This window comes from Oryctolagus cuniculus, chromosome X (assembly GCF_964237555.1).
Source record: "Oryctolagus cuniculus chromosome X, mOryCun1.1, whole genome shotgun sequence".
Lineage (NCBI taxonomy): Eukaryota > Metazoa > Chordata > Mammalia > Lagomorpha > Leporidae > Oryctolagus > Oryctolagus cuniculus.
In genome coordinates, this window is record NC_091453.1 from 56,867,213 (window position 1) to 56,881,545 (window position 14,333).

At 38.7% G+C, this 14,333-nt stretch overlaps 1 protein-coding gene across 1 annotated transcript; it reads left to right on the plus strand.

Moving 5' to 3' along the window:
* Positions 1–12,937: 12,937 nt before the first annotated feature.
* LOC100339519 (ADP-ribosylation factor-like protein 8B) lies at positions 12,938–14,121 on the plus strand. The gene has a single exon (XM_008273000.4). It carries the CDS (start codon positions 13,017–13,019, stop codon positions 13,575–13,577), a length of 561 nt encoding a protein of 186 aa, XP_008271222.1. The 5' UTR covers positions 12,938–13,016; the 3' UTR covers positions 13,578–14,121.
* Positions 14,122–14,333: the final 212 nt, after the last annotated feature.

Consider the following 14,333-nt stretch of genomic DNA (forward strand, 5'->3'; position numbering starts at 1 on the left):
CTTATGATATAACAGTAACACTAATAACATTCCTCTGCATACAAAAACTCTCAGCTTCTGCAACTCCTCTCTCATAATTGTATGCTATTAATATCACAATTTACATCTATTTATGTTATGTATCTGTGGTGGTTACTTTTAGATTTCAATTTGACTGATTTAAGATGTACCCAGATAGCAGGCAAGGCTTCTAGACTTATTTGGGATCACTTCTTTTTTTTTCTTGCTGCACCCTTTTGTAATGGGAATGTTTCGGCTATCCATATCGCAATATTTATTTTTTAAAGATTTATTTTATTTATTTGAAAGACAGAGTTACAGGGAGAGGTAGAGCCAGAGAGAGAGAGAGGTCTTCCATCCTCTGGTTCACTCCCCAAATGTCTGCAATGGCCAGAGCTGAGCTGATTCGAAGCCAGGAGGCAGGAGCTTATTCCAGGTCTCCCATGTGGGTGCAGGGGCCCAAGGACTTGGGCCATCTTCTACTGCTTTCCCAGGCCATAGCAGAGAGCTGGATCATAAGTGGAGCAGCCAGGACTAGAACAGGTGCCCATATGGAATGCTGGCGCTGCAGGCTAGGGCTTTAACCTGCTGCACCACAGCGCCGGCCCCTCAATATTTATTTTGGAAGTAGACCACTTTCTTTGATTTTCCAGGCTCACAGTGGGAGGGGAATTTGCCTCAGGATGAAAAATTTTTTGAGTCTCACCCACATCTGATTTAAATGAGTTTCTGGACTTTAGACTTTCTAATTGGTGCTGTAATAAGATTTTGGGGCTATTGGGATATGGTGAATACATTTTGCATGTGAGGATATGAGTTTGAGGGGCCGTGAGAGGGATGCTATGATTTGAATATGTCCCCTAAAATTCCTGTATGGGAAACATGATCCTCAATATAATGGCAAGAAAAGGTAGAACCTTTAAGAGGTGATTAGGTCATAGTGTCTGTCTTCAGGAATGAGTTAGAGTCCTTCTTACAAGGAGTTTGGGTTCCTTATAAAAGGGACAATTCGGCACTCTCTCTCTTTCTTCCTACCCTCCTTCTGCCTTTCTGAATCACACAGAAATAAGGCCCTCACCCAATACCAATCACTCAATCTTGGATTTCCCAGCTTCCAGAACTGTGAGATATAGATTAACCATCATTATAAATTACCCAGTATGTGGTAGTCTATTATAGCAGCAAAAACAGACTGAAACAGCTTCTGAGTTTATTTTTGTAAGAAATGGGCGTTTTAATTAATGGACTGAGTAAGGATGATTCACACTGGGTGGACACCAGCTATGCATCTGAGGGTATGGATAGAACAAAAAGACAAAGAAAAGGAGGATTTTTTTCTCTTGATTTTAGCTAGGATTCCCTCTCCTCCTGCTGTTGCACATGAGGAGTCCAGGTTCTCTGGCCTTTGGATTCTGGGACTTGTACCAAATGATCCTTAGATTCTCAGGTCTTCAGACTGAGAGTTACTATATCTTTGGCTTGCCTGGCTCTAAGGCCCGTGAATATGCACTGAGACATTCAACTGGCATTCCTGGTTCTGCAGCATGCAGATGTCCTATCTTAGGACTTCTCAGTACCTATAGGCAAGTGAAATAAATTATATATATATATATATGTACATATATATGTATCACTATAGGAGTTTGTTATCATGGGAGTGGGTTTCTTATAGAAGGGCAAATTTGACTCCCTCCGTATTCTGTCTCTGTCTCTCTCTCTCTGTCTCTCTCTCTCTCACACACACATACATACACACACACACACACACACACACACCCCTTCCACCATGGAGTGACACAGAAAGAAGACCTTCAAGTATGTACCCTATATGTCTGACTCTCAAGAGTACCCTAATGTAGATTTTGTCACTAGGAGTAGTTTTAGTGGGCCATAATTTTAAGCATGAGTTTCCTGAATTGTTTTTGGAGTTTGTGGAATTGGTTCTCTAATCTGATTATACTTAAAATGCTTTGGGCACTCCCAATAGTATAGAGATCACTGATAGTCCAGAAATGAAAAGCTTATATAGATATACAAAATATCTATATTGGGTAATTCTGATGAACTATTTAAAAGATACAAGGAACTTGTGAGTGTGTATATGTGATTATGTGTATGATTCCATATATTTAATTTCATATATTTAATATATATTTAAATATATATTCAAATATGTGTGGAAAGCTGTGGAATGTAATGATGGTTCTGGGATGCTTCTAATGTCATTGGGCAAGTGATTAAAGAAAAGAATGAGCTCTGGGATTCAAATCTCCATGTGAAGCCCATATAAATAACCTAAGAGCTTCTAGGTGTGCCTTGAAGGAGAATGTTCTCTTCTGTAGACACAGAGTTGAAATTCCTGAAAATCAAATTCAAGTTCTTATCTTATACTTGCTGAGTTACAGTGAACGTTGAACTCTCAGCCTCACAGGATCACTGTTACAGTGAGTGCATTGATTGGGAGACCAGGAGATCTTATAAGTTAGGAAGGGGGTATGTTGAAGATCTCAATGATGCTGGAGTGATTGAGCTTCTAATTTCTGGTGAGTTTTTTTTTTTTAACAACTAAAATACCCTTTCTCTTTCCCAGTGGAAGCAACATCATTCCCATCTCCAGCGGTAGTTGCGTTTCCATCGACAGTGGTGTCAACCTGTCTACCTCTGTCAGGATTAGTCTTGCATTGCCAGAAGGAACTGTAATGACCTCTGATGAAGTAGTTACTAAAGACAATGCTGATTCTTTGTAGGACCAACCCTCATCATCTCTCTCTGCTTCTACAGCCACAACTAGACTCAAGTCCCAGGAAACTCCTAAAGGTGAAGTACAAAGTGTGATCCATGAGGAGTTGCACTACACTCCAAATAACCTAACTGAATCATCTACTTTATACTAGCATAAATCCAGTTAACATGTATGAAAGTGTATATTAAGAATGTGGGATCATTGTGTAAGAAATATAAAATTTTATTAGTTGAGCTTACTGACATGAGCCCACTAAACTGAAATATTACATTTAATTTTGGAGCTTAGAGAGTTTCAAAGGGCCCTTTCAATTTGTTTCAATGGTTAACTAAATCATGGACCAAAAGATGGCCCATTGTGGGTGAGTTGGAGATACCCAACTTCTTTTGGTTTAATGTAAAGGAAGGGGTTTTTTAAAATGTACATTTATTTATTTATTTATTTTTTTTTTTTATTTTATTTATTTTTTTTTTGACAGGCAGAGTGGACAGTGAGAGAGAGAGACAGAGAGAAAGGTCTTCCTTTTGCCATTGGTTCACCCTCCAATGGCCGCCGCGACTGGCGCACCGCGCTGATCCGATGGCAGGAGCCAGGTGCTTATCCTGGTCTCCCATGGGGTGCAGGGCCCAAGCACCTGGGCCATCCTCCACTGCACTCCCTGGCCACAGCAGAGGGCTGGCCTGGAAGAGGGGCAACCGGGACAGAATCCGGCGCCCCGACCGGGACTAGAACCCGGTGTGCCGGCGCCGCAAGGCGGAGGATTAGCCTAGTGAGCCGCGGCGCCGGCCTATTTATTTATTTTGAAAATAAAAGTTAGAGAGGGGAGAAAGAGAGAGATCATCATCCATTTGCTAGTTCACTCCCCAGCTGGCTGAAACAGCCAGCGCTTCACCAGGCTGATTCCAGGAGCCACACATTTCTTCTGCTTCTCTCATGGGGGTTGTAGGGGTGCAAACATTTGGCCCCAGCATCTTTGAAGAATTCTGTTATCACTCTTCTCTGAAAGCCAGAACTTACAATGAGAACCACAGTCACTGAACTGAAAAATTTAAATGCAACAGAAATAATTAATTGGGTCTTGAGGTGGCAGAGGCCAAGTAATGGCACTCAACCACCAAATGCAAGGTGGAAATATTTATTGTAAGGGAGAACAGAGTCAAAGGAACAACTAGGATAGTGTGACCTATGATATAGCTAGTTAATCAGTGTTCCTGAAAATGAAATAGATAGGAAACCTATAAGCAGATCTGTATAAGCAGAAAAGTTGTATATTAAGTCAGCAAAAGTCTAACTTGATTCATTAAAAAATAGAGAGTTATGTTTATTCCAAGGTATTTGATTGTTTTTGTAGCTATTGTGAATGGGATTGATCTTAGAAGTTCTTCCACAGCCGAGGCATTGCCTGTGTATACAAAGGCTGTTGATTTTTGTGCATTGATTTTATATCCTGCCACTTTGCCAAACTCTTCTATGAGTTCCAATAGTCTCTTAGTAGAGTTCTTTGGATCCCCTAAATAAAGAATCATATCATCTGCAAAGAGGGATAGTTTGAGTTCTTCCTTCCCAATTTGTATCCCTTTAATTTCTTTTTCTTGCCTAATAGCTCTGGCTAAAACTTCCAGAACTATATTGAATAGCAGTGGTGAGAGTGGGCATCCCTGTCTGGTACCAGATCTCAGTGGAAATGCTTCCAACTTTTCCCCATTCAATAGGATGCTGGCCGTGGGTTTTTTATAAATTGCTTTGAATGTATTGAGGAATGTTCCTCCCATACCCAGTTTGCTTAGAGTTTTCATCATGAAAGGGTGCTGTATTTTATCAAATGCTTTCTCTGTGTCTCTTGAGATAATCATATGGTTTTTCTTCTGCAGTTTGTTAATGTGGTGTATCACATTGATTGATTGCAAACACTGAACCATCCCTGCATACCAGGGATAAATCCCACTTGGTCTGGGTGGATGATCTTTCTGATGTGTTGTTGCATTCTATTGGCCAGAATTTTATTGAGGATTTTTGCATCTATGCTCATCAGGGATATTGGTCTGTAATTCTCTTTCAATGTTGCATCTTTTTCCAGCTTAGAATTAAGGTGATGCTGGCTTCATAAAAAGAATTTGGGAGGATTCCCTCTTTTTCAATTGTTCTGAATAGTTTGAGAAGAATTGGAGTTAGTTCTTCTTTATATGTCTGGTAGAATTCAGCAGTGAATGCATGTGGTCCTGGGCTTTTCTTTGTTGGGAGGGCCTTTATTACTGTTTCAATTTCTGTCTCAGTTATGGGTCTGTTTAGGTTTTCTATGCCTTCCTGGTTCAATTTAGGTAGGTTGCATGTGTCCAAAAATCTATCCATTTCTGATAGATTTCCCTGTTTGCTGGCATACAAGTTCTTGTAGTAATTTCTGATGATTCTTTTTATTTCTGTGGTGTCTGTTGTTACGTTTCCTTTTCATCTCTAATTTTATTGATTTGGGTCTTTTCTCTTCTTTCTTTAGTTAGTTGGGCCAATGGTGTGTCAATTTTGTTTATTTTTTCAAAAAACCAGCTCCTCGTTTGGCTGATTTTTTGGAATGTTTTTTTGGATTCAATCCTGTTGATTTCTTCTCTGATTTTAATTATTTCTCTTCTCCTACTAGATTTGGGTCTGGTTTGGTGCAGATTTTCTAGATCCTTGAGATGAATTGAAAGCTCATTTATTTTGTGCCTTTCCAATTTCTTGATGTAGGCACCTATTGATATAAACTTTCCTCTTAACACTGCTTTTGCTGTATCCCATAAGTTTTGGTATGCTGTGCTGTTATCCTCATTTACTTCCAGAAAATTTTTGATTTGTCTTTTGATTTCTTCTATGACCCATTGTTCATTCAGGAGCATGTTGTTCAATCTCCATGTGTTTGCAGATGCTCTAGGGATTCCTGAATTGCTAATTTCCAACTTCATTCCTTTATGGTCTGAGAAGCTGCATGGTATGATTCTAATTCTTTTGAATTTGCTGAGACTTGCTTTATGGCCTAGTATGTGGTCAATCCTAGAGAATGTTCCATGTACTGCTGAGAAGAATGTAAATGCTTTATGTGTAGGATGAAAAGCTCTGTATATATCTGTTAGATCCATTTGGGCTATAGTGTCATTTAAATCCACTGTCTCCTAAAGACCCCAGAAGCACAGGCAGTCAAAGCCAAAATTAACATGTGGGATTGCATGAAATTGAGAAGTTTCTGTACTGCAAAAGATACAGTCAGGAAAGTGAAGAGGCAACCGACAGAATGGGAAAAAAATATTTGCAAACTATGCAACAGATAAAGGGTTGGTAACCAGAATCTACAAAGAAATCAAGAAAATCCACAAGATCAAAACAAACAACCCACTTAAGAGATGGGCCAAGGACCTCAATAGACAATTTTCAAAAGAGGAAATCCAAATGGCCAACAGGCACATGAAAAAATGTTCAAGATCACTAGCAATCAGGGAAATGCAAATCAAAACCACAATATGGCTTCACCTCTCCCCGATGAGAATGGCTCACATTCAGAAAACTACCAACAACAGATGCTGCAGAGGATGTGGGGAAAAAGGGACACTAACCCACTGTTGGTGGCAATGCAAACTGGTTAAGCCACTATGGAAGTCAGTCTGGAGAATCCTCAGAAACCTGACTAAAACCCTACCATGCCACCCAGCCATCCCACTCCTTGGAATTTACCCAAAGGAAATTAAATTGGCAAACAAAAGAGCTGTCTGCACATTAATGTTTACTGCAGCTCAATTCACAATAGCTAAGATCTGGAACCAACCCAAATGCCCATCAACAGTAGACTGGATAAAGAAATTATGGAACATGTACTCTATAGAATACTATACAGCAGTCAAAAACAATGAAATCTGTTCATTTCCAACAAGATGGAGGAATCTGGAAAACATTATGCTGAGTGAATTAAGCCAGTCCCAAAGGGACAAATATCATCTGTTCTCCCTGATCAGCGACAACTAACTGAGCACCAAAGGGGAAACCTGTTGAAGGGAAATGGACACTATGAGAAACAGTGACTTGATCAGCTCTAGTCCTGACTGTTGATGTACAATGTAATACTTTATCACTTTTAGTATTTTTTTGTTCTAGTACTGTTGGTTGAACTCTGTAATTAACACACAACTATTCTTAGGCGTTTACATTTTAACTGAAAAGTGATCCCTGTTAAATATAAGAGTGGGAATAAGAGAGAGAGGAGATGTACAATTTGGGACATGCTCAATCGGACTTGCCCCAAATGGTGGAGTTAGAAATGTGCCAGGAGATTCCAATTCAATCCCATCAAGGTGGCATGTACAAATGCCATCCCACTAGTCCAAGTGATCAATTTCAGCTCATAATTGATCACACTTATAGGTCTAAGAGTCAAAGGGATTACACAAACAAGACTAGTGTCTGCAAATACTAACTGATAGAATCAAAAATGGAGAGAACGATCCATCATGGGAAGTGGGATACACAGTAGACTCATAGAATGGCAGATGTCCTAAATAGCACTCTGGCCTCAGAATCAGCCCTTAAGGCATGTGGATCTGGCTGAAGAGCCCATGAGAGTATTATAGGCATGGAAAGCCAAGACACTCTGGAAAAAAAAAAAAAAAAAAGAAGACCTAAATGGAATATCTCTGTGAGTGAGATCCCAGTGGAAAGAATGGGGCCATCAAAGAAGGAGGTACCTTTCTCTGAAGGGAGGAGAGAACTTCCACTTTGACTATGACCCTGTCAGAATAAGATCGAAGTTGGCGAGCTCAAAAGGCTTCCATAGCCTTGGCAACTCATGACTAGAGCCTAGGGAGATTACCGACGCCATAAACAAGATTGTCAAATTGTTAAGTCAACAACAGGAGTCACTGTGTACTTACTTCTCATGTGGAATCTGTCCTTAAAGTGTTGTCCAATGTGAAGTAATGCTATAACTAGTACTGAAACAGTATTTTACACTTTGTGTTTCTGTGTGGGTGCAAACTGATGAACTCTTTACTTAATATATACTAAATCGATCTTCTGTATATAAAGATAATTGAAAATGAATCTTGATGTGAATGGAATGGGAGAGGGAGTGGGAGATGGGAGGGGTGCGAGTGGGAGGGAAGTTATGGGGGGGAATCCATTGTAATCCAAAAACTGTACTTTGGAAATTTATATTTACTAAATAAAAAATATAGATAAGAAATAGAGTTATGATTTTCTGTTACCAGACTTGAGCCAGTTTTCCGACCCAAGGTCCTGGAATAACCTGTGGTCCATGTCCCTTAAGTAAAGATCCTGAAATGCTACCAAATTGGTTATGAAAATGGGCCCTGTGTTAATCTTTGTGTTACAAAGATAAAATACCAGATATAAGGTATTATGAAGGAAAGATTGGTTTATTTAGCTCACAGTCTTGGAGTTTCAAGTCCATGATAAACAGCCTTATTGGTTTGGCCTATGATGAGGTTTTAGAATGACAATGGCAGAAAATGTGCAGAGGAAAGAAGGTTGATCCAGGAAGCAGGGAGGTTGGACCCAACTCAAGATTTTCAAACAACTTCTATCATAAGAACTACTTTCCAATAGCATTCCACAAGTGACCTAAGAACTTCCTATTGGAATCTCCCCAAAATTTCACCATCATCCAAAAGCACCACTGTAAGGATCAAGCCTTCAATACAGGGGCATTTTTAGGGATGTTCAGAAACCAAATAAATATGCAAACCAAAACAGTCCCTGACTTTAAGATTCAACTTGGGATTTTTCAACTATATAATGGTATGAAAGCAATATAAATTCCACAGAAACTGTATTTCAAGTTTTGAATTTAGATCTTTTCCTTGGCTAGTGGTACATGGTATAATATTCTTGTGAGGTTGCTGTGGCAGTTATCCACATCATAAGTATAAACAACTTGTATCATTCTGCAATGTACTGTGTTGCTAAGCTATGATGTTTAGTTGTTTAAGTATATAAATGCATTGTTGTTTTATGATATTTTCAACTCATGATGGCTTTATCAGGACATAAACCTGTTGTAAGTCAAGGAACTTCTGTACTATTTCTCCTCCTTAGCATTCCCCCAAAGGACCTATCATCTTTTAGCAGAGTCATTGTGCATTGGTAGAAAGATCATAAAGATACCTTTTGAAAATTTCTGGACATTGATTTTTTTTGAGGAGACCCATTTTGATATGATTATTACCTCAATTGCCCATTATGTTGGGATCTTTCAAATATGTTCTGAATTTGTCTTAGAGGGAATTGATTCATGTTTATTCTATTGTTTCTATTGAAAGGAGGTAAAATTTCTAATAGTCTATTTCATCATCTTTCTTACATCAGTTTGTTAATGGCTTTTCTTTTAAATGGAGAATGTGACAAATTTTTATGCCAGTAAATTTGGTAGCATAAAAGAAATCAACATATGCTGGAAAAATATTTGATAAAAATGACTCAGGAAAACAAATGTAAATAATTCTAAAAAACTATACATTATGAGTTTATGGAATCAATAGTTAATTTCAATTCAATAGGAAATAGTAGATCAAAATTTTTTCATAATTAACTACAATACATTCAAAGAATAATTTGTTACATCAAATATTTTATAAGAAAAAAACTTTAAATTAATAATAAATCCTATCTTTATATGAGACTTCTGTAACTTTGATATCACAAGCAAAAACACTATGAAGATAATTATAGGTCATTCTCACATTAGATCATAGAATAAAATTCTAAAGTAAAAAATCATCAACATAGTTTCAGAGTACCAAGTTTAGTGATAAATAGAAAACTGATTAATGTAATTTAAAGCTTTAGGGGCAAGTGTTGTGGAACAGTAGGTTAAGCTACCACTTCTGACACCACCATCCCATGTGAGTGCCAGTTTGAGTCCTGGTTGCTCCACTTCCAAACCAGCTCCCTGATAATGTACCTGGGGAAGTAACAGAGGATGGCCCAAGAGCTTGGGTCCCACCATCTACATGGGAGAGTTTGGTGGAGTTTCTGGCTCCTGGCTTTGGCCTGACCCAGCCCCAAACATTACAGGAATTTGGGGAGTAAACCAGGAGATGGAAGACTCTCTCTCTCTCTCTCTCTCTCTCTCTCTCCCCCTCTCCTTTGCTTTACAGGTAAATAGAATAATTGTTTTTAAGAAAATCCTATAAAAGGTTTAAAAAACTTTATTAGATTAAATGAGAAAAACTATAGGATCACTTCTATAAACACAAATAATTTGATAAAACTCTTTATGCTAAACTCTCTTAATAAAATGTAAATAGAAACTTCCTTAGCTTGATAAAGATAATTTATGACAAATATCAAACTTAATGGTGAAATATTACAAGCAGGAACAAGATAAAGACACCTAGTATCTTAATTTGTATTCAATCATATTATTAGAATTATTAGCTAACATATTTATTTAACAATTAACAAAGTGGAAGAGACAACCCACAGATGAGGAAAGACTATTTTCAAATAATATGTCTAAGTAGAATAATCTGTTAGTATCTAAAATAGTTAAGGAACTCAGACATCTTGACAGTAAGAAACCAACTCAGCGAAAAACTGGTCAATGACCTGGACAGGCAGTTCTCAAAAGAAGTCATAAAAATGGCCAGCAGGGATATGAAAAAAAGTGCTTAACCACACTGATCATCAAGGAAATGCCAATCAAAGCCCCAAGAATATTTCACCTCACACCTGTTAGAATGGCTGTCCTAAAAATTTTTGAATATTAAGATATGTACACTGATGTGGGAATGTAAATTAATACAGCCATTATGGAAAACAGTATAGAGGCCCTTCAAAATACAAAAACTAGAATCACCATATGACCAGCAATCCCATTACTGAATACATAAACAAAAGAATTTAAATCAGTATATCAAGGAGATGTCTGCACTCTTCTGCTCATTCCAGCAGTTTTTACAATAGCCAAGATACAGAAATCAAGTGACTGTCTGTTAGTGGTTGAATGGGTAAATAAAATGTAATACACACACACACACACACAAAGAGAATGCCATTCAGCATTAAAATGGTAGAGTTCTTTCATTTGTAAAAATATGGATGAACCTGGAAGACATTATGGTAAGTAAAATAAACCATTTGCAGAGAGACAAATACTACATGACTCATTATTTGTGATATACTAAAAAGTCAAATTCATGTAGTAAAGAGTAGAATTGTGTTATCAGAGGCTGGTTTGGGCAGGAGAATGGATTGGGAAAGGGGAAATGTTAGAGGATATGAGGTTTTAATTAGAATGAAGTAATAGATTATAATGATCTATTGTACAGTGTGGTGATTATAGTTAATAATAATAATGTATTATATATTTAAAATTATTAAAAAACTAAATTCTATCTTACCACAAATTAGCTTGATTTAATCATTCCTCAGTGTGTACATGTATAACATTATAGTCTACCTCATAAAAATACACATTTGTCAATTAAAAATAAAAGTTTCTAAATCCACAAAATTGAATACATAATGCTTTAAAAGTTTTTAATAAGCTATTCAATAAATAAATAAACATCTGCAATCATCATTTTTAATTTATTTTCATTTAACTTGAAAAACAGAGAAAGACAAAGAGACAGAAAGAGAGAGCTTCCAACTATTGTCTCATTACGTATGTCCACACTAGCCAGAGATGGGCAAGTTCAAACCTAGAAGCCTAGAACCCAATCCAAATTTCTCATGGAGTGCCAGGGACTCAGCTACTTTAGCCATCATCTGCTGCCTCCCAAGGCACACATTATCAGGAAGCCAGAATCAGAACTGTAGTCAGGACTCAAACCAGGTACTCCAATTTGAAATCCAGGCATTCCAACTGACATCTTAACTACTAGGCCAAATATCTGCCCCTGTACTTATTATGTTTAACGACTACATAATATTTAATTGTTTTGTTCTACTCTCATTTGTTTAATTATCCTATCATTTCAGGATGTTTATCTTGCTTATAATGTTTTCAATTAAATTTGATATTGAAAACAATTATAAAAAATTCAATAAAATGATGATTAAAAAACCCAAAAGTATCAATTTCATTATTGCTCACTTGGAAAAAATCTAAGAGATTTGCATAATTTTACTAATAAGATATATCAGTAATATTTCTTAATAAAAATGTTCATATCAATGTGATTCATGTCAGCTATAATTTGAATTTACAATATTATTTATTAAAATAAATAGCTATATTAGCAATAAAACCATATGGTACTTAGGAACAAACTTAACGAAAGATATGGAACACTTTTATAGAGGAAACTACCAAAAGACCTATATGAAAACTTAAATAAAAGGAGATAAATGCCGTTCTTGTGGATATGAAAATCAATCTAATGTCATTCCACTGGTCAACATCAATCTGGAATTTCCCAGTTCTCTCAACATTGAGCAAAGACGGAGGGGAATGAAATCAGGGAGGATCTTACAGGGATAAGGACTTGCATCTGCAATACTTTATTGATTAAAAATTTATATTGAATATATATGGCAAATATGAAGTGAATTTAAAAAGTTCATGGAAAATGAAATTCAAAGATAAATTTATTTTGATGCAAAAATTTTGAAAACTAAATACAGCCTTTTCTGTTCTTTGTTTTTTTTCTTTTAAGGATTTATGTATTTGAAATTCAGAGAGAGAGAAAGAGATCTTCCATTTGCTGGTTTACTCCCGAAATGGCCACAACAGCCAGTTTTAGGCCAGGCTGAAGTCAGGAGCCAGGTCTCCCACAGTGGGGCAGGGGCCCAAGCATTTGGACCACATTGCGTTGCCTTCCCTGGCACATTAGTAGGAAGCTGGATTAAAGGGAAGCAGAGAAGCCAGGACTTGAACCAGCACTCTGATAAGGGATGCCAGCATTGCAAATAGCTTTCCCTGTGCATCACCATGCAGAACCCCATAGTTTTTTCATAATATGCATTTCCAAGAGCTTTTTGATGACCGCTCATACATAGGGATTTCAAAGTTTTTTTGCATAAGAATAAACTTATTTTTACTCTCATTTTCCCACAAACTTTTTGAAGTACCCTCTTATTTAGAATTGACTAAATGGGGGTGGCGGCCGCGCGGAGCCCGCTGGGGCGGGGCGGGTCACATGACCGCTCGGCTTCCCGGCTCTGCCGCCGCCACCCGTCTCCGCCCGCGTTGCGCTGGGCCCGGGGGCAGCCTTTGGGGTCCGGGCGGAGGCCCGCCCGTGTGGAAGCCGCCTCCGCCGCCGCGCCCCGCGTCGTCGCTCCGGCCGTCGCCATGCTGGCGCTCATCTCCCGCCTGCTGGACTGGTTCCGCTCGCTCTTCTGGAAGGAGGAGATGGAGCTCACACTCGTGGGGCTGCAGTACTCGGGCAAGACCACCTTCGTCAATGTCATCGCGTCAAGTCAGTTCAGTGAAGACATGATACCCACTGTGGGCTTCAACATGAGGAAAGTCACGAAAGGTAACGTCACCATAAAGATCTGGGACATAGGAGGACAGCCCCGCTTCCGGAGCATGTGGGAACGATACTGCAGGGGAGTCAACGCTATTGTTTATATGATAGATGCTGCAGATCGTGAGAAAATAGAGGCCTCCCGAAATGAGCTACACAATCTTCTAGACAAACCACAGTTACAAGGAATCCCAGTGCTAGTACTTGGAAACAAGAGAGATCTCCCCAGTGCCTTGGATGAGAAACAGCTAATTGAAAAAATGAATCTGTCTGCTATTCAGGATAGAGAAATCTGCTGCTATTCAATTTCTTGCAAAGAAAAGGATAACATAGATATCACACTTCAGTGGCTTATTCAACATTCAAAATCGAGAAGAAGCTGAAGAACCTCCGGAAGTCTTCCGTCCTTGGCTGTAGCCCTAGAATTACTGTCCGTTCCTCTGAAGTACTTCCCAGAACCTGGTCCTTCCTAAACCTGAGAGATTGCCTTTTTCAGAGTTCCTTTCTCATGTGCACTGCTGCAGATGTGTCTCCCTAACCCTCATACAGAATCAGCTAGAGTTCTCGTGATAAAGTCAGCACACACAAAGGCTTCTTACACATGCTTAAACAATGTGTAGAGCTCTTTCTTTTCTTTTTTTAAAACAAAACCAGACCCACACTTTTGACCATCTTAAATCAAGAAAATTGCGTATTTCTATTCTGGCCTTTCTGGGCCAGATTTTTATATTGGTTATCAGTTAATGACTATAATATTTTATTATAGAATCTGGTAGCTTACTAGGAGCCTGACTTGGTACAGCATGCGGTTTCTAGTGCCACACAGTGTTTAGGAATCCTTCAAGCCTGACTCACGGGGACACGAACACGGTGCCTCGCTTCCCTCCTGATGCATGTGAAGGGCGTGACCACACCTTAGGAGCCGAGACACCGAGACACCGTCCGCAGAGCAGGCCGAGGCCGCAGGTCAGCACTGCCGCTGCCGCTGCCTAAGGGGTTCTCACGACACTGTGCTGAGACCCCTCTGCTGTAGACGGGGCAGAGCTAGAGCATGCTGATTCGTAGCTGTCCCTGGTCTCACACACCTTCTAAAGGGGTTGGGAATTGAAGATTTTCTCAAAAGCTTTCATGAATTTAGA